Source organism: Vicugna pacos, chromosome 11 (genome assembly GCF_048564905.1).
Source record: "Vicugna pacos chromosome 11, VicPac4, whole genome shotgun sequence".
Taxonomy (NCBI): Eukaryota; Metazoa; Chordata; class Mammalia; order Artiodactyla; family Camelidae; genus Vicugna; species Vicugna pacos.
In genome coordinates this window covers 59,381,278-59,408,500 of record NC_132997.1, presented here as the reverse complement: position 1 = coordinate 59,408,500, position 27,223 = coordinate 59,381,278, and the positions used below count along the sequence as shown (strand labels likewise).

General features: G+C 39.3%; 1 protein-coding gene across 11 annotated transcripts in view; it reads right to left on the bottom strand.

The window, feature by feature from the left end:
• The window catches only part of ANK3 (ankyrin 3), a 591,977-nt gene that overhangs the window by 150,981 nt on the left and 413,773 nt on the right, over nt 1-27,223 (bottom strand). For all 11 annotated transcript variants that reach the window (XM_072971465.1, XM_072971466.1, XM_072971472.1 and 8 more), the window contains 2 exons: nt 17,447-17,545; nt 4,467-4,565 (listed from right to left, as the gene is read on the bottom strand). In XM_072971465.1, the coding sequence (XP_072827566.1) occupies nt 4,467-4,565; nt 17,447-17,545 (198 nt within the window). The remainder of the gene's footprint in view (nt 1-4,466; nt 4,566-17,446; nt 17,546-27,223) is intronic.

The following is a 27,223-nucleotide window of genomic DNA, read 5'->3' as shown; positions in this document are numbered from 1 at the left end:
TATATTGGTCAATTAAAAAAGAAGACCTGAACACAACACATTTCATCTCACATCAATGTAGAATGGAAAATTTTTCCCTTTCCCATCAATCTGGTGCCCCCACGTGTCTATGACGAGGAAAGGCAGAGCTCTGACAACTCATTAACTAATGCTTGCCGCAGGTAGTTTATTTCAACTGGGTTCAATGACACAGTTCATCATGTGCAACATGAGTAAGTAAAAAATCATTAAGAGAGCTGAGAGGAGACGTAAATGGGGTCAAAGGTAAATGAAACCTTTAAAAAGGCTAGAGTGACATTTAGCATTCAGCTCATGCTTCCTCATGAAGGCAAAAACAAGGTATTAAGATGTCAGTCTTTTCAGGCAAGCACGCCTTTAAAGCTTCCTTTAAATGAGGAGACAACATGGAGGAACCTGGGAAGTTCCGAGAGAATCCAATTATCAAGAGAGGCTCTATTAATTACTGTAACCCAGGTTAAGCTATGTCAGGGGAACAAGTGACAGCAAATTCCATTTCCAAAAAAACTGTCATCAGTGAACTTTGAAAATAATGATACACTAAATATACACTGATGAACTAGGTATTTCTGAATCCTCTGGGCTAACTTAAATTCCCCTAATTGATTTATGAATGATATAAAACAGGAGCTCAAGATAAGAAAAAAAAACAAGCCTCCTTTAGCCACTTTCCTGGTATCACTCACCAAGTTATATATTTCAACTATCTGTGTTTCTTGAGAGCAAGAGGTTCATGGGTTATAATTTCCCCATATTGCCCAGCAGAGAGCCGCACTGCATGTATAGAAGACCTTTATAAATATTTGTGCCAATTTAAAGCCTTCATACACTGTCAGTCAATCAGGATATTTCTGCCTAAAAAATCCCACTCCAACATTTTTGAACCAAAGTAGAAACTAAGGTGCAACAAAGGACGGGAACGTTTCCCATTTGAGACGCTGCCACCCACCAGCATATGTACTTGTCTACTTCCTGCCAAAACGTTCTCTTGCTTTATGTTTTGATACAGTCTTAGAGGAAAACATGAAGTAAACAAAAACACAAAATCTGAGAGAACGAATGATTTAGTGGAGAGCAGAAATGGGAGGCAGTGTCAATAAAGGAAGGAAATTCTCCAACGATGTGCAAAACCGCCGTGTAGGAGGGGGTGACAAAGAGAAAGTAATGATCATCTGCCCTGCGGAGGGGGTCCTGTTACGAACGGCATCTTCACCAAGCTAAAAACAGGAATCCAGCGTGAGGGTCTTTCTTAGCTCAGAAAGATGAAAGCCTTGAAGAATTAGACAGATGGTTTGAAAGTCAGGAATGCATTCATTCACTCAGTATTCATTCAACAAGTATGTAGTGAAGGTCTCCTATGGGCACTGATTTAGATGCTTGGGGCACTGCTCTGAATAAGGCAAAGTTCTTGCTTTCACTTTACTGAAGAAAGGGAAGGCAAACAAGATAAGAATCTAAGAAGGCCTCTCTGAGAAGATGGCATTTGAGTTGAGAACTGTGTGGGGACTGCAGAGATCTGGGACAAACGGAGGGAACTCAGCCTGAGGGAGAGGAAAAGAGAAGAAGCCTGGTGTATTTTAGGAGGTGGGAGAACGCTGGTTGGCTGGGAAATGGTAAAGAGCAGAATGAGAGATGAGACAGATGTGGACAGGAAGTGATTGTCAGTGCAGCGGGCGGAGGGACTTCCGGATGCACGTGGTAGATGTCCCAGCGGTGTTTATCCATCCCTTCACGAACTCCACTAAAAAAGCATTCATGGAATTTAAAAAGGTAAAACCCACAGGACACCCACATATGTGTGCATGCACACCCACATACTCACATACACAACATGGGAAAGGAAATGAGAGCAGATATGCAATGTCTACAAACGGGAATATGAAAAGATTTTCATTTAGTGGAAGAGAGGAAACTAAATCCCGAGTGCCTGTTGAGGGGTATGATCAGTGGCGTGCTGAAAAATGTTTAACAGCTCTTTGAAAAAGAAAAGCCCTGATATGTAACATTCGCCAATTTCCATGGTGTAAAATCTACTAGGACCAATTTCAAGCTGTCAACGTGATGTTTCTGAACACGGAATTGGGAAAAGATGTACATAATAGACTCAACCAACGATCTGGCTCCAGCATACCACTGGGTATAATAAAAACAACAGATTTACCTCTCAAACGGCCAAAACACATGGAAACATAGTACCTTGGAGGATAAAGATGAAGCTTGGGGGCCCCAAAGAAGGACTGGCTCCCTGCCTACAGAGTTGTCTGGTCTCCAGGCCGCTCCAACCCGGCAAAGCCAGATGACTGCCCCCCTTGTACCTTGCAGGAAACCAGGAATTTAATCTCTGGAAAGCTATTGTGGATGCAGGGGCCAGGGCAGAGCAGAGGGCAGTGGTGAGGCTCTGGATTGAGAAGAGGTGCTCAAGGAAGGAGGAAGGACAGGTGTTAAGAGCGTGGTCTCTAGAGTTCAACTGCGTGGGTTCAAATCCTTGTTCTGCCACTAGCTGTGACATCTCTCTTTGGGTCTCAGTTTCCTCAGCTATAAAAAGAGCATCATAGTAAAACTAGTACCTCAAAAAGATACTGTGAGGATTAAATGGGTTCATATATGTTAAGTGCTTCAAGCCTGGTATGTAGTAACCACTGTGTAAGTATCAGTAACCACCGTGACGACCAAGGTACGCGGAGAGGACCAGGAGAATGGCAGCGCCTTTTCCTTTTTCTGACTCTGAATGTATTCACCCAGATGCACACTGCAAAAGGTTAGAGGATGCGACTTTCAAAAAACTGAACTTCCCAGAGGAAAGGTAAACTCATCCTGACGTTAAGGATTCCTCCAAACCACCTCCACCTGATACACCTGAGAGGAGCCCCGTGTGCCCTCAGGGAGTTTGCACTCAAAGGGGAGTGCCTGACACTTATGGGCAGGTACAGACATTCGTGGGCAATTCCCATCACGACAGAGAGAGCCAAAGCCAACAAACAGAAAAAAGAAAATCTGAGGAGTAAGGGACAGACGGCAGGCATCAAGAGTGTAAAGAAAAGTTACCTTGAGTGTTCTCAGAAAGGCAGCAGAATGTATTGCATCCATAAAACAAGAACTGGATGCTTTAAGAAAAGAAGCAATGAGAGAATAAGAAGATGTTCTTGCATGTCAAAAGCATAGAAGAAAAAAACTGAGGGAGATTTCTCTGGGAAAAAAACCAAAAAGACAATGAGGTGAACAGTAGGAGAAGGAAGATGAGACAATGACTGGCTTTTCACTCCATTGCTTTGATAAAATGAAAACTACTTTTAAAAGAGTACAATAGGGATTAACTGGAGGCTTTTTAGGCAGGAGGCTGATGTGATTTGGTTGACAGTTTCCATGGCCACGCTGACTGCAAAATGAGAACTGGATGGGAAAAGGGAAAGTGGGGAAACGGGGGACCACTCAGAAGGCCATTACAATGGCTCAGGAAGATGACATGGCTCACAGACAGCAGTGGGGTGGAAAGAAGATACAGACTATGTGAAAGGAGAAAGAGCAAACAGAATGGTTTAGATGAGAAGCACAGAAAATCCAAGATGTCATCGCATACAGTGAACAGTGGTGGCTGTTTAATTCTGTTGGACAGGTACCTCCAATGACTCGCCAATCTAAACCCTGCATTTCAAATGAGGGATGGAGTTCAGACCACCGTGACCCTGTCCACCTTCACTAGAGTTGCTGAGGAAACACTGACCAGAGGGCAAACAGGAGTAATAATGTGCTTTTCTTGTTTTGATAATGTTTAGAAATTAAGGCTCTTTATAAAGCTTAATATAACTTCTCAAAAATCACTGGTTTGATTTATAAAAATAGTTATGACCCAGAGGTAGTTTGGATGCCCCTAAATTTACTTACAAATAGTCTCTTTTTCAAACAGTGTCAGATGTTTTTACTATTTAAAAATCCAGGAGATATTGAGTAAAACATTAATTTTTTTCAGGCAATCATTGTGTGTTCCTTTCAGATATGTCCACTTTTTCAAATGCCCAAGCAAGGTGCAATCTTTCCAAAGTTTCCAGGCTTTATCAGTTAAGGAATATCTTGGCCTTTTTACTAGTCTGTGAACACTCAGGAAATAAACTCAGAGGCTGGAGAAAGAGCACCAGCACCTGGATTTTAGCCAGCAGATCTTGTAGTCCTTCCCCAACAAGCAAACCATTACTGGGCTATGAAAATTCCATAGAATAAAATCAGGCAGTAAGAGTTCCCGAAACAAAACAAAATAAAGACAAAAGCAATACACACACACAACTCCATCTGGAGGCCGCATAAACCCCAGCTTAATTTCGAGGTTCTACAAAGATTTGGTGCTAAACCCAAACTATGGCATCTCCTATGTCATCCATAGCCTGGGTGAAGTAACTAGCCAAGGGGTTCAGAGATGAATACAGCGTGATGCCCAAAACCTGAAGAGAATTTACCTTGGTTTTTGAGAGAATGGGGGCAGCTCGATCGAGCAGCATCTCCACCACCTGCTCGTGGCCACTCCTGGCTCCACAGTGCAGCGGCGTCAGACCGTCCTGTCGAACAAGGCAACATCCTCTGTCATGTTCAGTGGGAAATTCTATAAATGAGTGTATCTTGTCAAGATTCAGCACAGTGTCCAACAGCCTGTGGACCAGTGAGCTTTGAACATTTACTCATCTTTATCTCATAAAATGTTACATTTTCATCCAGAGAACTACATTTTTCATAAGTTTGAGTAGTTGCCAAGTGTGTGATTTCCCACATACTAGAAAACTGACATTTAAAATGTAACTGTTCCACTACTCTTTTGACTAGCCAGTGGAATCTAAATACTGTAAGTAATTTGATACCCACCATTTAAAAAAAAATACACATCTATACCTCAATTTAAAAAATTTTAAAATAAAAAATGACTACACTTCAATTAAAAAAACAAAAAAATTTTGAAATTAAAAAAATTAAAATGTTGAGACAGTAGAGGAAAAAATTACAAACTTTTGCATTAGGAATTTGTAATAGGAATTTTACATTGGTCCTTTTTCCTCCTGCATGTCTATTTCCATTCTACTTTCCCCATATAATTTTATGTTCATGTAATATATTTATGCTTGACTGTTTTTTTAATTGATTATCATATATTTCTCTGCCGTGAAAATATATAAATTTCAATTTGAAAAAGGCTTAAAGATTTCCTGAGAACATAAGCCTTTATTTAAGAACCGAAACAAACAAACAAAAAAACTGACTGGAATGGTCGTAATTATTCAAACACAACTGATCAAAACAGCAAAAATATGTTACACATTTTGTGATTGTTAAGCAAGAGCAACAATTTATGAAAAATTCCTCTCTAAGTGAGATGTACTTCTTTTCACCACTAGTCCATGTATCTGACAATGAACAGTATTCACTACTAGAATGAGGCAGGATCCAGCACCAGCACTGTCCCAGTTTTGTCTCTATAAATGTTAGTGCTGAGACATCTTTCTGCATGAACAAGCAGACCAGCTTTTGTTTTGGCAGGGTCACTAATTCTCTAAACTCCTTCTCAACTACACGCCACAAATCTCTTAATAATCTTTCATCAAGGATTTTTTTTTTCAATGATCTATCATAAGACAAGTCCATTAGGTTCTTCACTTTTGATTTCTAAGCATATGACATGCTGGAGAGTTGGTTATGTAATCATTAGAGTCATGCAGTTCTTAACAGGACACCAGTATTTTGAACTCTTCCCTCTGCCCCTCTCCGTCACCCCTTCCCCGCAGAGCTTTTGCACCCTGGGGCCTTTCTTTAGTACTAAGGGAGGAGGATTACTGTATTAAATAGGTGGGAAAGGAGAATTAATGGGGAGTTAAGGAAATGGAAACTTATTCACTTCAAACTATCTGAGTGGCCGCAAACCATACAGAGAAGTTTTCACACACCCAGTTTGTGTGTTCCCCAACATGAAGATTCCCTCTGCTGACACTTAAGACTTACCTTAAGAATAGTCACATTTTCAAATACATCAAAAGTTGATTCAATGTACTGAAATCACTTTCCAGGTTGTGTGAACAGATCTTGAAAGTAAGCCTGATTATCTTGATATTTAATCAATAAACTACAATCCTATTTTTAAACTCCTAGCCAAATCTCAATAGAAATAAAATGTTTTGAAAAATGAGATTTATATTGCAAATATTACATGAGCTGGTTTGTATATTTTTTGGGCATGTTTAAATATTCTGCCTTTTATGCTGATTTAAAACATTTGCTCTTATAAAGCAAAGTAAGGCAATATAACAGGCTTTCAAGTTGGAAACAACACTTTGCTAATAAAATAGAATAAAATAAAATCTGGGAGCAAATTAAAAATACCATAAAGTCCAAATGTCTTCCCAATGATGTCAAATCTGAAAATAACTGGAGGAGAAATAATATGATGATCACATTTACCTTCCCACACACACAAAATTCACATCCTCCAAGTGTGACTGTCTTTAATGAACTAAAAGGTCAAATTCGTTTCTTTCATTTTTTCATTAAGTAGACTCTAAGATGTAAGAGGTGGCAGATAATGTGTAGGCATTTTCAAACTATGGTCACACACAGGCAAAATAATTATTTTCGCTCAACTCATTTATCTTTGAAAATGATCTTCCCCCAAGCAAAATGCTACACATGGAACACAATGTTTGGCTATCTCAGAGCAAAATCTATCTCACCTCCTTAATCCTTTTGAACTCTACTGTTCCTTACAGACATTCATTTTTTTGCTGGTTTCACCTTTCTAAAAAAAAAGTTTTAATTATGTAAAACTTCAAACATATTTCAGACTAAAGTAGACTGAATAGTGTAATGAGCCACTAGGTGTAGCAGGTGCTCAGTGTCAACAGCTGTCACCTCGTGATCGACTCTGATTCATCTGTATCCTGACCTTTTTTCTGTTCTTGTATTATTTTGAAGCAACGCTAAGACATTCTATCATTGTATACAAGGTGTAATCTTCACTTTATAAATGAAGACTCTAAGGTTCAAAGAGGTTAAATGACTCATCCAAGGCTGCACAGGCTGAATTCAGAACAAGGCATATCTTGGGAGGAGTTATTAAAACAAAGCCGCTCTGCTCAAACTTTCAGCCACTCTTCACCTTTCTTTATCTACATTCTGCAGCTGCTACATCTGATCTCTGGTATGTATTTATTAAAAACTCACAGAATCTACAGTCTCAGCCAGGAGAGATGAGAGTTTTTTCTATCAGTGTAAGAGCTGTGAAGTGCTTTTACTCTAGCCATTGTTCCTTCAATCACCTTGCTTTAATGATAAAGTCCATTAGTTCCCCAAGCCTCATCAATTTCTAGCTCTTTCAACTGTAGCTTTACTTGCAGTATTTTAAACATTGACTGCAAGCGGCTGACTCCTTTGGATCTTCTGCAGACCTGCTCTGAAACTTTTCAAAGGTGCATGGCTCTTCGAATAGCCAGAATCCCGGCAGGAGTGATGCCCCTCAGTAGGAAGCTGTACAAGGTGTCACGACTGTCTGGCTGCACAGGCAGTGCCAGCCTGGCTGCTGGGACATTCACAGGTCAGTGGAAAACTAGTGCCTAGACTTAATGTAAGATCTTTGATTAACATCACAGTTCCCTACAGTCATAAAGACGGAGACATGACCAGCTGATCCACAGTGAGACAGAAAAGTATCTGCCATGTAGTGATTCACAGTTCAGTTTAGAAAAAAAAAGAAAAGAGTGGGCACTGACATTACTTAATACCAGTTTGGGGGGGGGCAAAAAGTAAACATTTAAATTTTGAACTAATTTCTTTGGTTTTAAAATAGGTGTGGCTTATTCACCTTCCTGAAGCACTTTCTGATTATGATGCTCTTATGTTCAAAAAGATCTTTAGTAACTGTCATTCCTGACCCAAGTCTAAATTCGTCAGCTGAGCACTCCAAGTCTTACAAAATCAGTCCCTGCTACACTTGACCTTCCCCTAATTCCCTTCCCTTCTGGCTCAATTAAACTATTTGCAGGTCCTGGTAAAAGCCTCTCATTTTCTTGTTTCTCTGCTTTGCCCACATGACTTCCGTGTACCTCAAAGTTCCCTCTCTACTTTCACCGAGACCCAAATCCTTACCGTTTAAAGTACAATTTTTTGTTGAAGACTTTTCCAAAGCTAGACATCATTATTCTACCATCAGGACTCCCCTCATATTTTATCTGAACCTCTTTTGGGGATCCTATGCCTTTTAACTTGGTATTTTAATTATTTGTGGGCATGCATTATAATTCCAACTACTCTGTTTCTGAGGACATAGTTACTAGCTTAAAAGGGATACTTGAATCTCAGAGAAGGTAACTCAGTATCATGTTTGTGAAAGTTGCTTAATAAAAATGACCGAGTAAATAAATCAATGAATGAGTTTTTCGCCTAGTCTTTTAAAAGTGTTTTCTAATTAGTTGCTTAAAAATTCCTTTCCTTGTTAACTTTTTTCAGACTAGACTGATTTTGTACTTTGCAAGTGCTATTAAAATGTCTTACCTTTCCAGAAAAATTAAATTCTCAATAGATAAGTGACTTACAAATTAGAATTACACTGAAGAATATGACTCAGTCTTCTTAGTATTAAGAATGAGAAAGTAAGAGAAATATCGGAATATTTACTCTAAGATTTTTCCTCTTGCTAATTCAAAACATTATAAGCTTCTATAACTCAATAAAAATATTAAAAACTTAATTTAAAAAATCATTATAAGCTTTAAAAAAAGAGCTACTGTGGATATTGTGTTTCACAACATAGAAGTGAACTGGTTTACATAGGGAACTGCTCTCTTTAAAATTGGAGCAATGCTCTTTCCAACACAAAATAAGGATTTTTACCTGCTCCCAACCTCTGGAAATATACAATGAATGTACAGTGTTACTTAGAATGGGTCCTGGACCAACAGTATATAGTTTTGACCTCCAGTTGAAAAATGCTTGACAAAGGCAGTTCTTGGGGCTCAAGGGAAGCTCCCTCAAGAAAGGCAGCATATGCAGTTGGACAGGAGAGAAGCGGAGAGGATGTGGAGTTGCCATAGTAACACTATGGGAGGGAAATGAAATTGCATGGGGTTAGTGATTCTTTTTCCAATTCCCTTGATTTTTAAAGCACTCACATAATGAATAAGTATTCCCTTGGGCAGAATTCTGAAGCAACATAAACCGGAGAGTCTAGATCTCATATTTCATTTCAGCGACAGTAATCTTATTAGTGAGGTGGGGAACTACACTTTACTGGCTGTACAAAATGCTCTCCAGTGTTAAGACTAAGAGCAAAATCTCGCACACTTGAAGGTCAAAAAGATTTTCTTTCAGGTTTGGTTTTTCTGAAAAGCACGAAAGTGGGGCATTAAAGCATCACATTTAGGAATACTGAACCCAGAATATGTCCTTACCCGGTTGAATTTGATCAAAGCCAATATTGAAATGATACAAGTTCATGACTTGGGAAACACTTTCAGAAAGAGACATCGTTTCTTTTGATTAGTATCCCCTAGGTTTCCCCTCTTCCCCCTAAGCAAAAGACTCAGTGTAGAGAAGTAAAAGGAAATCGAGCAGGGAGAACTCTGTGGAAATACACTTTTTTCTATGTCATGGCTATAAAACAGGATGTGATATTTAACTGAAGACTGAAAACACTGAAAGAAAAAGCAGGCAGTGCTCAGGAGAGGAGAGTTATAAAGACAACCAGAGATAAAAGGCACCAATTAGAGTCGAAGAGCAAGCTATTCTCACATCTGTATTTTTCTTTAAAAATTCTGACTGTTTCCTCATTTTGTACATGTTAGGCAATTGTAGATTTGGCCTGAGAGGAAGTGAAAAGATATTTTTTGAGGCCCCTCTATTGTCACATACACTTTGTATTTGTGATCTTACTGAATTTTTATAACAACTCCTGAGAAAGGCATCGGAAGTTTCATTTATAGGTGAGAAAGCTGCCAGAGCATTAATGTACCTCCTCAAGGTCATGTGCAAGGAAACGGTTGGCACTAGAAGTTCCACGCAGCGTCACCTCCGTCAGAGGGATTGGATTTCTTCTACTAGACCAAGCAATCTCCTTTTAAGATCAAGAATTCATTTCTGCCATTTATATACAGGAGGGAGAAAAAGCTCTTTCTAACGCTCTTCCTTATTGTCTTGCCATACATTCTATGTTTAGAATTAAACTAAAATAAGGTAAAATCCTACCGTCGTTCTTTCTGCTTAGAAAACTACACTTTGCCCCTGCGCCCTTCCTGTCTTTGTTGCTCTGCATTTCTCCACTCTGTTCTTCTTGTTTTTTGTTCTTTCTTATCTTCTTTTGGGTTACCTGAGTCTTATTTAGTATTCTAATGATTGATTCATCATATAGATCAATGGCCATCTCTTCTTTTGGCTTTTTTTTTTTTTTTTTTTTTGCAGGGGGAGCTAATTAGGTTTTTGTTCTATGGAGGTACTGGGGATTGAACTCCGGACCTCATGCATGCTAAGCATGCACTTTATAACACTTGAATTATATCCTCCCTGCTCCTTTGGCTTTTTAACTAAATCTCTTTTTTCTTTTCTTTAATTTTTATGGGTTGCTCTAGAGATTAAAATACGTATCCTTAAATTATCAGTCTAAATAATATTATGAATTATATTACATAGTAACTGATATTATGTATAATGTATTTTGAATTAATATTATGTAACTTCATATATGAGAAATCTACAATCTTGTAATTCCACTTACATTATTACTTTCATCTTTTGTGCTATAGATATAATTTAATGTTTTGGGGGGGTGGAGGTAATTGGGTTTACTTATTTATGTATTTATTTTTTGAAGGAGGTAATGGGGATTGAACCCAGGACCTTGTGCACACTAAGCATGTGCTCTACCGCTCCAGCTATACCCTCCCTCTGTGTATGGATAGATATTTAACTTTTGCATGCATTATAATCAAGTTTTTAAAATTTTAAGAAAAATAGTTCCTTATCTGATTATTTATGACTTCTAACTTTTCTCTCTTTTATTTAGATCCACATTCCATCTAGCATCCTTTCCCATCAGAATGAAGAACTTTCTTTAGTATTTCTTTTCATATGGGTTGGAAAATAACAAGCTATCTCAGCTTTTGCTTATCTGAAACTGTCTTTATTTTGCTTTTATTATGGAAATTTACTGGCTATAAATTCTAGATTTACAGGTATTTTTCACTCAGCACCTTAAAGATGTCCCATTGTCTTCTGGCCTCCAGTGTTTTTGATAAGAAGTCAGATAACATACTCATTGTTTTCCCATTTATAATGAATCTTTTCCTCTGGCTGCTTACATTTTTAAAAAATCTTTGACATTCAGCTGTTTCAGTATGATGCGCCTCTGTGTGTTTTTCTTTGTAGTTATCCTTCTTGGGGTGCTAAGTTTCCTGGGTTTGCTGGTTGCAGTTTAAGATTGAATTTGGATATATATTTCCCCCACCATTCTCTTTCTCCTGTGCCTCTTGAACACCATTGTATGTTTTTATTTGGCTCTTGCTATTATTCCACAGATTGTTGACATGGTGTTAATTTGATTTTCAATCTTTTTGCTTTCTGTTATTCAGGTTGGATGATGTTTATGCTTTGCTTTCAAGTTCACCAATTCTTTCTTCCTTTGTATTCCATCAGCTGTTTATTCCATCCAATGAATTTTTTTAAAATTTCAGATTTCATGTTTTTCAATTCTAGGATTTCTATCTGCCTTTTTTTTTTTTGAAGGTTTCCTTAATGTCTCCTGAAATTCCCTTTTTCTTCATCCATTATATGTCTTTTCCTTCAGATTATTTAATATATTTAATGTATAGTAATTTTAAAATTATGTACTGGGTGTTGTGAAAAATATAACACCACCAGACCTTGTAGGGACTTGCTTTCAGGCTTTCAATAATGGGTCTCTTTCAGTTTTGTACTTATTCCTAGTGTGGTCCCTTTAGCCCTAGAGCATTGTTATAACTCTTAAGATGCAGTCCTTCCAGTGTTTCAGTAAAAAACCAAAGGTGTTTACCAGGGCTCTCTCATGTGGTAATTAGGTCTCCTCTGCAATAAGAGAGAGATATTAAAAGAAATAGGATGTGACCGTTACTAACATACATCAAGGGAAAACAGGATAAACATGTACTTCTGAGTGTCAAGGTGCAGCTTTGAGTGTAATACTGTAGTAATGGGGTGATATGGGGATGTGGGCAGTGGCACCTTGCTAGAAAGGCAGGAAGTTGAGAGAGGCATGGTTAGAGCAGCATTCTGGGAATCAGAGTATTGATATTACCGACTCTATCTGGAAGTCCTGCATATTCTCTGGGGCACTAAATATAAGCCCAGCTACCTTCATTATTGGATGGAGAAGTCAGTGAAAAGAGATGGAGAACTCAGAAGTTGTCACAAAGTCTTAAAATGGCTCTAACTTAGAGTTCATATTGAGCCTCTGATTTGGCTGTGAATTGGTGCAAAGGAAAACAAAAATGACAAGGGACCATCCATTGCCAAGTATCTTTCTTCAAAAAGTATGCAAATACATGTGCTAGGTTTGCAGAGAGCAAGAGTTAAATGGAAAGAAACAGCGGCTACTGTAAGTGGCCATTCCTAGAAAAGCATTTCTATAAAGAAACAAATTAGGATGCTGCATATAGACGAGACTGAAGCATTTGCCTCGAAATGTGTTTACATCTCAGCACATTTGCCACCATTGTTACCCCACATAGATTACACTGTTGTCATGGTGAGAGCATCAAAGCTCTACTCTCACAGCAACTTTTGAGTGTACCATACAGTATAATTAACTAAAGTCACAACGATGTATCTTAGATCCTTGAACTTAACTCATCTTATAACTGATGTGCCATAGCCATGCCCCAGTAAGGAGCAGGGAAGGACTCAGGTGGCTGGTGTCAGCGAATGTGAGTATCTGTGGGGCAAAAACCACTGACAACTGCAGTGGGTCTGTGGTGGCTGTGCTCGCCACTGGTTACTTCAGTGGTGCTGGGGTCTCCTGCAGAGCAGGTCACAGGGACCCACAGTCATTCCTGCCACGAGGCTGATGCTGACAGCCCTGCTCTTTTCCCCTTGTTCCTTCCCTTCTCTATTCGGCTCAGCTCTGCAGTCTCTGGCTGGAGTGAAAGGGAAGTGAGTCCCTTTCATCAGTGCCCCCAAAGGCTGTGGAAGCTGGCTGCTCAACTGGTTCTCCCCTTCTTGGTGAGGTGAACTCTTTCTAGTTGGGGAGGTCACTCTTGGCCCTGAGCAGTGCTAGCCTGGGGGATGGGATGATGCAGGCAGAATGAAGTCCTTCTTCCTTCCCTTTCTGTGCAGTTATTCTCAGTGGGTTTTTTTTTTAAACCAATTCCAAATCTTCTTTTTAAAAAATTTTTTCTTTTTTTGAGCTTTTCTTTTTTAAAACAATTTTTCCAGTGCCCTAGCAGCTGGGAAAGCTTGTAAAATCACTGGGAAGAACTCACTGTCTCTACTGAGATGGAAACTCAGACTCGGGAGGATGCACTTGCCTAAGGTCATTATTTTACCTGCTAGTCACACTTAAGACTAGGGATCAGGCACTAGGAAAAGAAAAAAAAAAAAATCACTCTCATCCTGCTTCTCCAGCTGGCAAGGTCTTGCTCAGATCCTACGTAAATGACTCTGACCGCAACTCAAAGTTCACTTCCTTGATTGAAAGGGCACTAGGACGAGTCTGCTCTTAAACTGAATCCTTTACTAGGTCGGCAACACATGCAGGGAGCAGAGCAAGCAAACGAGGTCCCTGAGAGTGTGCTGGCCCCTGGGGTGAAATCCAGCATTGTTTTCCTGTCTCTAAACCTGGGGGACCGGTGTGGAGGAGGTCAGATTGTTGATGCAACAAGGGATCTATGAAAGTAGGAAGTACCTGGCAGGAGGTGGATGGGTAGATAATAATCTTATTTTTCTAAAGAACTACTGGATTGGGTCATTAAAACTTGTATTTATAAAATATTTTGCTACAACAGAAATTAACACAACATTGTAAACAGACTACACTTCAATTAAAAAAAAAATTAGTGAAAAATTTTGCTTTCTGTTGTTAGGCTTGTCCCAGGGCTTTCTGACATTTTCTCTGGTCCCCTCCCTTTCACCCACACACCCAGTCACTGCTCAGTCATTTCAGCAAGAGAGAACGGAAGCTTTGAAGGAGAGAACACACAACAGTCGACATATCTGGGGTATGCACTGTGCTTTCTTCCACACAGTCTGCCAGGAATTCAGTCTGTGCCCGAGTGAGACCCCACCCCCACCCGACTCCCTGCAGGACAACAGAAGAATGACAGGCTTTTCCGTTCCCTGTTTCTCCAAGTCTCCTTCACATCCATACGTCACTCACAAAACACAAGAGAAAAGTAACTCCATGTTAAAGCTGAATAGATGGTCACAAGCAGTCGACACCTTGTTTAAAGTAAGACACCCTTTCAAACAGGGAGGCAAAAGGGCAAAAGAAATTGAGTGCGTACTGAATTTGCCCACATACAGCACAGTACTCCATACCTCTGATGCTTTTATCCAGAAGTGTCTGTATGTTTTTATCCTGGACCTCCCCTGTGACACTATGTGCCCTGCAAGATGGGGCCTGAATTTCCTATGTACCCTTTCCTCCTCCCGCTGTACCAACTACAGCAAGTAAGTGTTTGATAAATGATGCAAAATGACTGGCAAGCAATTGTACTGCTCTGGTGATGGATGGTTGTATCAAGAGTGGGAGAAATAAGGTAATTTCTAACTGGCGCACTCACTAAAACGCCATCTGGATATCCAGGTATTCCCTTTCCTGCTTGGCTCCAGTAGCTCTGATTTCTCTTCACAAAAATTCTCCCTCCTCACAAAAATTCTCCCTATTCACAGGTAATCCTTTAGCCCTACTGGTAACCAAGTGGCATAAGCAATGATTCTCTAATTTTTATTTCTCACCATCATTTTAAATAGCCTATACTCAGTGGAAGACCCCTGCCATTTAAAAAAGCAGTTCTAGCAGGCTGGTGACGGTTTCTTATCGAATAATGCCAAGTCAGTTCACCAAGACCTCCCTTCAGTTCACTTCCCCAGTCAGACAGTCTTGTTGGGGTCAATCTTCATCTTCCTTCATTTCTCCTCTCCAGAAAAGCCAGTTTCTTTGGCGCTACACACATGGTTTTCAGGTCCAAGAGGTACCAAGAAAAAGAAGCCTGGGTCTCCTGCCAAATCCCCATGGCTGGGCCGTCCTCGGGTCAGAGTACACAGGGGACAGACCGCCCAGCAGCTGCACGGGGGTAGGGAAAGTGTCTTGTCATCTTGCTCTCCACCTAGCTGGGCCCCCAGCAGGCACTCAGTCATCATCCTCTGACTGAGTGAATACACGCATCGAATTATAAAAGATGTTGTGTATCAAGGAACTATGGGAATCAAGTTCAGGTTACCAGGCCAGTTTTAGAAACATGGAGATCAAGATTCTTGGAAAGAAGAAGCACGGGAGGTACAATTACAAGACATCGAAAACCCTTTGAGAGGAGGCTGTGTATGGTCAGACCACATTTTATGAGCCTCACTCTTAACTCACACCTTGTAACAAACACATGAAATACTGAAAAAGTAAATCCCTAGTTAAAAGTTTAACGTTCCTTGGCGCTCTGACTTAACAGAGGCATACCTTGTTTTATTGTGTTTTGCTTTATCGTGTTTTACAGATACTGCATTTTTTTTTAATTGAAGGTTTGTGGCAATCCTGCGTCAGGCAAGTCTATTGGAGCCATTTTTCCAACAGCATTTGCTCACTTTGTGTCTCTGTGTCACATTTTGGTAATTCTCACAACATTGCAAACTTTCTCATTATTATTATATTTGTTGTGGTGATTTCTAGTTAGTGATTCTTATGTTACCATTGCAAAAAAAAGTTATGACTTATTAAAGGCTCAGATAATGGTTAGCTTTTTTTTTTTAGCAATAAAGCAATTTTTTAAAAGTATGTATATTTTAAAGACATAATGCTATTGCACACTTAAAAGACTCCAGCATAGAGTAAACATAATTTATATATACACTGGGAAGCCAGAAAATTCATGTGACTCACTCACGTGCAGTATTTGCATAATTTATTGCCGTGGTCTGGAACTGAACCCGCAGTATCTCCAGGGTATGTCTGTACTAGTAATGGCTGGAATTTGTTTCTGGTCTACTTTATGCCAGCACAGCTGATAAACATTAGCTTGATCACTGCAACAACCCTTCAAGATGGCTACTAATTTTCTCTATTTTCAGATAGAGATATTACACACAGAAGGTTACACAGCCGACCTAAGTCCGTCCGCTAAGCTCACCTTCTGGGATTCCAACTTGATTCTAAGTTTCCCTTCTTCCCCTCCTTATATGTAGCACGCTGAACAAGCAACATGTCAAACACCTAGCTAGACTGATCTGTGTTTAAAAAATTTTTTTCAATTGTGGTAAAAAGCACAAAATATAAAACTTACCTCCTAACCACCTCTAGGTACCCAGGTCAGTAGTGTTAGCCACATTGATGCTGTTGTGTGACGTCTCGAGAACTTCATCTTACAAAATTGAAACTCTATCCCACTGAACAACAACTCCCCGTTTCCCTCTCCCCCCAGCCCCAGCAACCACCGTTCTGCTTCTGTTTCTACAATTTTGTCTACGCTAAATACCTCACTTAAGTGGAATCGCACAGTATTTGTACTTTGGTGAATGGTTTCTTTCACTCAGCACAATATCCTCAATGCCCATTCATGTTGAAGAAAGTGACAGGATTTCCTTGCACGGCTGAATAATATTTCACTGTATATATACCTCACATTCTCTTTATCCATTGATCTGTCCACGGATATTTGGGTTGCTTCTACCTCTTGGCTATTGTGAATAATGCTGCAATGAACGTGGTTGTGCAAATGTTGCTTCAAGATACTTTCAATTTGGGGGGCTATATACTCCAAAAGAGAATTGCTGGATCATATGCTAGTTCTATTTTCAGTTTTTTAAGGACCCTCCATACTGTTTTTTTTAATAGTGGCTGCACCATTTTCCACTTCCACCAGCAGTGTGTAAAGGGAGACAGGTTTGTTTTTAAGTAGAAACACTGTCAGTCTTAGTAGCAAATTGACCCAATAGCTCTGCCTGCAGTATAAAGTAGTGACTCAATTCTTAAAAATTTAACTCAACTAAAACTCGAGACCTAGGCCTTAGCGTCTATAATTAAAGCCATGCACTATTTAAACATGTATTAAAGATTTATAAATAGGGATCATTATCCCATTTTAAGAAGAATAAACTCAGCAGTCATTTCCTAAGACACCACAGCAAATGAAGCAAAGATAAAGCCAGTGCTGAGCCAGCACCACAGGTATTCGGAGACGTACTCCTGCTTCCTGAGAAGAAGGACAAGCACATAAAGAGGCTGCACTCTTACCCTTGTTTTGGCATCGATTTTAGCTCCTCGATCAAGCAATAGTTTTACCATATTGGCATTTCCTCTTTTTGATGCAACATGTAAAGGAGTGATGTCATTCTGTGGGAGAACAGAAGAAAAAATACAGTTTTGTTATCTTGAGTTTAACCAAAACATTGTTTCCTAAATCTTCCCCAACACGTCTTCATACTTTTTCTTATCTTAAAAAAAAAAAAATCCATTATGAACAGAATGCTTCTCAACATCTCTCTCTGACAGTAATTTTACTCAAAGGAGACTCAAAACAGGGATGAATTTTCAGGGACACACTCTGTGGGACAGGGTCCAAGTCTGTTCCATTTGACTGACATGATTGACGGATGAGATGTTGATTGTGTTTGCTCTGAAATCCTGCACCTTTAAGTCAGTGTGTTTTCCTGTAAACTTGGGTGACACATCCTGGCTACTGAGTGGCTGGCTAAGTGGCTGATTAGTCAGCTGAAACTCAGTTCAAGGAGTGTCACGTTACTCAGAGCCTGCTCTGGGTCATCTGAGCACAAGCTGTCAAGGAGAGACGAGAGTATCTCAAACTGGGAAATCTGTCAGTGCTCTACGTGCTCACAGGACTTTTCGTGCATGGTGGGCTCAACTGTGTTCACAGGCATTTATTAGCAATCTCTCAGAAAAATGACTATGATGATTTTTTTTTTTAAACTACTGTTGAGGAACAGACATCTTGTCAGGGCAATCTGACATTCCAATCACAGTCCCCTTGATACCACAGTCCTTTCCTCCATGCATCCTACAGGTGCTTTGATTGTTTCCAGACTGTCAAGGAAACGTGTGTAGAGTGAGAACATTTTCTATTTTGGCTTCTTACTGTTGTGTAAGGACAATATGGATTTAAGGTCTGCGATTTACAAAAGTCAGTTACGTGAGAATTGAACTAGGCTCATAAGGGGTTATATTTTTGTCATGTGACAGCAGATACACCATCCTAGCTACCAGGTATTGATCTGTATTGATAACCAGGTATTGATTCATTCCGTATGAATTAGGCACTGGGTTAAACTCTTTACTCTTTCACTTGGTTTCCATAATTCTCATTATGCTGCAAGCAATCTGAACCACAATGCCCATTTTACAGGTGTACAAACACCCAGCAAAACCAGGATTCAAATTAAACTATGACTCAAACTAATGCTTTTGGGAAAAAGCACATTTTCAAACAGACAGAAAGTTTGAAAGACACAATGAACCTCATGTACTCATCATTCTGTTTCAATTATGATCAAACTTTTCCCAGTATTATTTCTTTTATACTCCCTACTATATTTTCTGGCTGAAGGAGTTTAAGAGGAGAAAAAATCTTAGGCATATTATTTCACCCACAAATACTGCAATTTAGCTATCTCTAACAGATAGGGATGCTTGTAAACAAATAATCACCATATCTTTATATCTAACAAAGTGAAAATAATTCCCTCAAAACACCAAAACCATGTCAATGTTAAATTCTCCCATTATCTCAGTAGAATTGCTCAAATTAGAAAACCTACATCTTGCAGTAAGTTGAAATGTCCGCTAAGTCTCTTTTAATCTCTATAGTTACCCTACTCTACCTTCTTCTTTTCATGCCCATATATTTATTGAAAAAACTAGGTAATGTATCACGTAGAGAAACAGAAACAGACTCACAGACATAGAAAACAAATTTATGGTTACCAAAGGGGAAAGCTGGGGGTCGGAGAGGGATAAATTAGGAGTTTGAGATTAACATATACACACAGCTATATATAAAATAGATAAACAACAGGGAACTACTGTATAGTATAGGGAACTATACTCAGTATCTTGTAATAACCTATAATGGAAAAGAATCTGAAAAAGAATATATATACATGTATAACCGAATCACTTTGCTATACACTTGAGACTAACACAACATTGTCTATTAACTATATTTCTATTAAAAATGCTTAAAAATTTACTGTGTAGAACTTCCTACATTCTGGATTTGACTGATTGCATTTTCATGAAGTGCTGTTTAATGTGTTCTTTTTGTATTTTCTATGAACTTTTCTAGTTAAATGCTTTGAGTCATTGTACATTCTCCCTTCTGAATAACTCTTTAACTCATTATTCTTCGGTGCTAAGGTATAAATCAATTCAACAACAGTTAGTTCACTAAGTGAAAGGAAGAGAAAGAGACCTGAGTATAACACCCGTGCTTTAGTGACGCTGGTAGGGAGTGGACAGGACTGATATCATCCCTTCTAGAGCATGCAGGGGGCAAAGTCTTTCAGCAAAGGGCCAGGTATCAAATATTTCTGGCTTTGCAGGCCACACAATCTCTACTGCAACTCGTCAGTGCTACTTTTGTAGTGATAAAGCAGCCACATACAGCAGGTACAGAAAGGGGAGCGGTTGTGTTCCAATAAAACTTTATTTACAAAAACAGCTGGTGGGCTGCATCTGGCTGGTGGGCGGTCGTTTTGCCCTCTGCCCTAGACCTAACAGCTTGTGGCTGAAGGCATGAGCTGTGTGTGACAGGCTATGAGAGAGGAAGGAACACTGCAGGCTGTGCATCGTATATGCTTTGGGCCCCTCTGGTGCCGACGGGTTTTGGGTGTGAATGAAAGCTGGCAGAAGGAAATAAACTTCCCGATGACTTTTTGATGGTCTTGCTTGTCTCCACTGTCTGACTACAAGTATGTAAATGACCCAAGCAGCACCGCAGATGAATCCCAGACCTGAGACAGCAGATGGAGAGTCAGGTTAGGTCTAAAGGAAGCACAGTCTAACGGCAGAGCTCACTCAGCCCAGAGTGGGGAATGATGCGAAGACCTCATCGCTCCCCAGGGTGAGTCAGGGCTTACGTGCTATTCCCCTCTAAAAATGTGCCCTTGTCCGGAGGAGAAGGACCTAATTAACCTTTATCACAAGTAGGCTAATTTTAGTGTGAGAAAGAGCTCCATTTCTAATTTTGCTCTCTTCCATATTCATGTACTCTCATACAATGATGTGGAGATGTCAAAAGGGTGCCTTGAAGCTCAAACTCCTCCATTTTTCTACACTTCTCTGACCCTCCTAGAGGAATACTTTATATTTATACAGCAGTTAAAAAAGTGTTGTAAATTACTTATGTAATTTCATTTTACCTCCATAACAATATACTTAAGATCCATATCATTAATCCAATTTGACAGATAATAAGCAGAGGAGTAGAACTGGTCGGTAATTTGTAAATTAAGAGACAGCTAATTAGAGGCAGAATTAGCGTCAGAATTCAGTTTTCTAGACTAGGGGTGGGGATGGGGTGAGGGATGTGGTATTTTCAGTCAGGGATCATCAGGGCTCTGCCTAAAGACTGCTGCCTATCACCTCCGTCCAGCCCAGCGGAGCTTCTGAACGAAACGCATACTTCTGGATTCGCGGTGATGGGGAGGCTCCTGCCCATTAGGAGCAAGTCAAATTGAAAGTGGGGCCTTTGGACCACTCAAGGGGACATTTATATTTAGAATCCTCAGTTAACCAATAAAAATCTTTTTTCCCTCAGGAATGCAAGCTGAAACACAAAGGAAAAAGAAGAGTGGAAAGAACGAACAGAGCACCCAAGAGCTGTGGGATGATATGAAACCGCTGATTGGAGTCTCATGAGGAGATGAGAGAAAATAGGGCAGGAGAAATATCTGAAGAGATCACGGTCAAGAATTATCTCAAAGTCATGAAGTATGTTAAATGACACGTCCAAGAAGCTTGGAGGACACCAAGCAAGACAAACAACAAACAAGTAGACTCCACAACTGGACACATCAGTCCAATGGCTGAAAATGAAAGAAAAAGGAAAAACCTTGAAAGGAGCCAGAGGGAAAATCGACCTATTTCATACAGAAAATAAAGACAGTAATTTCAGCATCAAAATTATACAATGCACAACATTGTAAAATGATTATAAATCAATAAAAAATGTTAAAAAAAATTATGCAATGCAGAAAACAAAGTGGCATCTTTAAATACTGAAAATAAACCCCTGTCAAATGAGACTAGAGATGGCAAAAATGAACGTGGATACCAAAGATAACGGACTGTCTAAAGCAAAAGCAGTTAACAATGAATTGTGGGTTTATAATATAAACAAAAGTAAAATGCGTATTTTATGCCAAAGATGGGAGGAAAGAATTAGAATTATCCTATGATCAGACTTTTGCACTATATGGACAGTGATACATTTGAAGGTGGACTGTAGTAAGAACACAGGAAATATGATATACTATTAGATTAACAAGTAAGACATAGAACAGCGTGAAAATGATACTCTTATTTCTATATATTTATGTATGTATATTTATGTATAAGATACATACACAGTCTAAGAAGGCTGTAGAGATACTGACCCAAATGTTAGTAATGTACCTCTCGATGGTGGGATTATAGATGATTTTTTTGCTTCTTCACGCTTTTCTTAAAATTTCTGTGTACATTTATACAATATACTGTGAAAACATGGCTGTATTTCTTTTTCAATATTGCCCATTTTTGCACCACCCCCCATCTCTGTCTCATCTTCCAACAGGTGCCTTCTTCACTCTGATGGCCACAGAGAGGTTTTCCCTGCTCATTAACTCTCCTAATATTTGAACTGTGAAGGAACCTGTGAAGCCTGGAGATATCGTCAAGGTAAATATATATTACTAATTTTCCCCATTAATGTAGAAAATTAAGTATGGTTTCTAAGAAGAAACCTGAATTAAAACTTGCATAAAACACATTCAATTGGGAGTCCAAGATTTGCGAATCTTAACCACTATATTAAAAAAGATAAACAAGTTTCTACTGTATAGCACAGGGAACTATATACAATATCTTGTAGTAAACTATAATGAAAAAGAATATGAAAACAAATATAGGTATGTACACATATGACTGAAACATTATGCTGTACACCAGAAATAACTGACATATTGTAAACTGATTATACTTCAATAATAAAAAGAAAAACAAAACACATTCAGCCTAGAGTTTTGAGGCTGACCTCAATTTAGTGCGAACAAATGCAAACAGTACTCTAATTTTGTATATTCAGTCTAATCACTTATTCTATAGATAAGAAAGAGACTAGAGAGGTCAAGTGATTTGCCTGGAGTCACAAAGCTGGAGGCCTGGTCAAGACTCTAGATTTCCCAATTCCCAGGCATCACCCCTTCCATTTCACTAAGCTCTTTGGGCTTATTTAAAAATCACTGTTTTCCTCTGTAAGAGCACAACTGTGTCTTACTTAACTTTTCCATCAAACTAATCAATGCAACAATTATTCACTCCAAAAAACTGAAAGTGTACATATAATAAACCAATGCCTTCCTTTCTCTGGGTGGTACTTCTCCTCAATCCTTTTGGGAAGATGGTAGAAAAAGACAAAAAAGTAATCACATCTATTCACATATACATGTTACAAACAGCAATGAAGGAACAGAACTGTAAAAATCTTTATACAAAACACTAACAGGATTTGGATAAGTATTCAGAATTTTGACTGAACAAAATTACAGTACTCAGCAGGCTTAATTCTCACAAATTTCTGGGCCCATAACCTAATTAAGTATTTAATAAAACAACATGAATCACTGCTGTATCCCCTAATGTGCGGATTTCATTCTCACTGTACTGTGATTTCTAGCACTTTTTCCTTCTATGTTAATTTCCTTCCATCTTGATTTTCCAGTAAGACTTCATCTATAACCTACACTTCTCAAAGGCACCAATCACTGAAGTTGCAGAGTTAAAAAAAAAAAATCTCAATTTAGAAGAATAGGTTTTGCCTTCCACTTTTGGAAAAAAAGCAAATCACCCAGAACAAGCTGAGCTCTCTCAGGAATTCTACAAATTCAATAGATTCCTTTACAATTCATCACACTTCCAGACAATACTATATGTCATATTGGTTAAATGATATATTATACAATGATCACTGTTTAGAGTAAGATTCTTTAACACCAGAAATAAAGACTTTTACTGTGTTTTTTTTAAATGGAAGTACTGAGGATTGAACCCAGGACCTCGTACGTGCAAACTGCGCACTTTTTCTACTGTGTTTCTTAAACTATAAAACTGGCTTAGATGATTTTTAATAATGAGTTTAGGGGCTGGGGAATTCTATCCTGGTTCCAACTTATTTTAATCCCATTTCTCAGTGTAGGTCTAGTGAGCCAGCACATGTCATTGGGAACGAGAAGCCCAGGCCCTAATTCTCACTCCTCCACACCCAACTTGCTGATGATGACACTTGGAATGCGCCTTATCCTCTATGAACTTACATTCTCATCCGTGTAATGGACATAATACCTCTAGGGCCTCCATCACGGGGCTGCCAAGAGGAGAGATGAGATAACTCATGTTGAAATGAAAGGGAACACAGGTATCCCATCTCTCTTACCTCATTTAACCCACTCAACAACCTTAGTAAGTGGTACTATCAGATTTTTTTGCTTTATGTTACAGATGAGGACACTAAAACTCAAACAAATGCCAACCACTTGCCAAAGGTCACAAAGCTGCTATCATTTCACTTCAAAGTTCATAGTTCTCTTGTTAGACTGGACCATGCTGCCCCTGCACTTCTAAGCAGTACAAACATGACCAGTTCTTCCTCTCAGGGCACTTCTGGAGCAGCTACCAAGGCACAGAGTGCACTGTGGGCAGGCCGTGCGGTAGTTAAGGGCTAACATTCTGGAGCCAGAGTGCTTAGGTTCAAATTCCAGGCCTGCTCTACACCAGCTGCATAACCTTAGGCAAGTTTATTCCATTTCTCTGTATCTGCAAAGTTGGGCCAATACCACTATCTTTATTATAGAATTATCATGAGCATTCAATGAGTTAATTAGCATAGAGTCTTAAGAATGGCACTTGGCATTAAGTCAACACCACAAAAGTGTCACTTATTAGTATTCTTTATTTCTTATCATGTAGACATTTAAGAATGTATGAAACAGAGGGGAGGAGGGTATAGCTCAAGTGGCAGAGCGCATGTTTAGCACGCATGAGGTCCTGGGTTCAATAGCCAGTACCACCATTGAATAAATACATAATAAATGAACCTAACTACTTACCCTATACAAAAATAAATAATTAAAAAAAAGAATTTATGAAACACCACATCTCACAAAGACATGATGAAATAGTTTGGGTAGAAAAGACATGCAGACCTGAAATAACTGGTGACGTCTACGAAGGTGCTAAACTTGGCAGTTCTTAGGATGGACGCCAAGGGGTAGAAGTGTGGGCTTAGCACAGCTAAGTCTGTGAAACTTCAGAAAGTCCGCGGCTGAGGCGAGTAGTGACAGAGAGCAAGGGGAGCTGTGGCTGACAGCACCACCCATACCTGCGGTACATAAGTTGCTATGTGATGGAACACGCTGGAAACACCTCAGTGCCATACTTTTGAAAACATGGACCTGGAAGAAACAGCTACCTCTGCTGGGAAATCGTGGGACTGCTTACCTATTTCTTCCCTCTCAGTTCTCAAAAACCCAACGACGTGGCCGCAAGTTCCTTCACGAAATAATCACCGAAGCAAGATCATTTCTGCAACTCCCCAAAGCAAAATCAGGGCCATTTGCTGCCTTACTGTGATAAACGGCAGGCTTTTCATTCCATCTAAATACATACAGGGCAGCTGATTACCAATCTCCTCCAACCCCTCATCTTTCTCTTTTTTAAACAAAATGTCAGGGGAGGTTATCACGAAGTGAAAGAGTAAGTGAATGGTGTCACTCACAATCTTCCAGATAATGAAAGACGATGACTCTTTTAGTTTCTTGATATGGTCTCAACTGAACATAAATTCTAAAATAATTAAATGTTGAGAGGGAATCTGATATCTTCTGCTAATTCTTCCCATTTGTAGTCATTTTTACCTCTAAATTGCTACTATGCTTAAAAAAATTCAAAGTGGCAAAACAAGATGTCAGAAGATGAAGATTTCAGTGTGGTAATGACTTACATTTAAAACATACACCTTTAAAGATTTGTATATTTTCTCATTCTGTCCTCTTATACTGCATCCCTACCCCTGGTGTAAAGATCAACAGAAAAATAATTAGTAAATGGTTCCTAGGGAAAGCACTGAAAAGACACTCAAGCAAGGCTTACCAGCATCCTTGTTCACCGCACAGACATGTGCCTTTTGAAAAGGCTTTTAGTTTCTGAGAGGAGCAGCTGAAGATCAGAGCATGCCACCCCAAAATATGCCACTTTGGCATAATGATTGTTTTGAGCTCTTTGTTATGCTCCTCTGTCTAAAAACAGGGCATAAATTTCCCTTTGTAAAGGTGTCTCCTCTCCCTTGCCAGGAAGAGGAGAATGTCTCTGAGGGCTTAAGTTTAACCTGCATAACAAAGCTTACTAAATTCCCCTTTTCTTTCATTAGTTTCCCCCTTCAGATACTTACCTTCTCATGATTTACCACCCCTGGAAGCCCAAACCCCCTTTCCTCCATCTTGTCACTTTCCCACAAATTTATCACCCATTGTTAAAATGGTATATAAGCATCCAGGGTTTAATTGCTTCTTGGGTCTTCACTTCCTTTCTATGAAGACTTCCACAGGCATACACAAACCTTTCTCTTGTTCATCTGTCTTTTGTTCATTTAATTGGCAGAACCTCAGCAACTAAACCAAAGAGAGTAGAGGCAAAAGCCTTTTTTTTTTCTTCTCCAAGGTCATATCTGCTAATCTCCACAGAGCAAGTACTCAATAAATGTTTGATAAATATTTAAAAGTCATACAGATTTTGATACAATGTAGAAAAAACAGTATTGAATTTCTGTTCCCTTTAATTTCTTTGAGAGTATAAAAACACATTTTTTCCTGTAAATGTTTTGGGTTTTTTTTCCATTCTGTTGGGGAATAAAATTTGCCACCCCAAAAATGTGTCTCTTTGGCATGCAGATTTCAAGCTGAAAACAATCAAGGCCCAAAAAACTCAGGAGGAACCTTTGACCAACTCCCAAACTGTCCAAAAGAATTTAGATAGACTGCCTGTTCCTGGAATAGAGCCATCACAAGAGATATCTGAAAAGAATATGGCTAGATGTGGTAGGGGAAAACTCAGCAGGGCCTGGAGATCAGAGTCCACTCTGTGTCCTATTTACTCTCCCTGGCCCAGCAAACATTTGTTTACCAAACATTTGCTTTTTCATTTCCATGTAAATTGCCTTCCTCCCCTCTGCAGTCACAAACCACTACTCCCAGCTTCCTCTTTCGTCTTAAGATGGTATTTAAGGTGAGGACTGTGCCCATTTGGGCAAGTGACTCAGTTTTCCTGGGTCTCTTCCATGTATAGGTGTTATTAAACTTGTTTACTTTTTCTCCTGTTAATCTGTCTCATGTCCATTTAATTCTTAGACCAGACAGCAGAACCTAGAAGGGGAGAGGAAAATTCCTTCCTCCCTAGCACCTGCAAGTCTTCTCTGAAACTTTACTTTTATAATAGGTTTACTAAGATATAATTCACATACCATAAAATTGATCATTTTAAAGTGTGCAATTCTGTGGGTTTTAGTATATTCACAAAGTTGTGCAACCACGGTATCTACTTAGAACATTTTCATCCTCCAGCTAAAAAAAGAAATAGCAGGCTCTGAACAGAATCACTCGTGCTAAGCCCCACCAAGACTTAATACATAACCTAATTGTGGTTTCAGCCTCTCCCAGGAATGTGACTTTTAACCTGTCAATCTGGAATTACCTGGTCAGCACTAGCGAGGTCATCTGCCTGAGAGACCCTTCCCTTCCCCCAAAG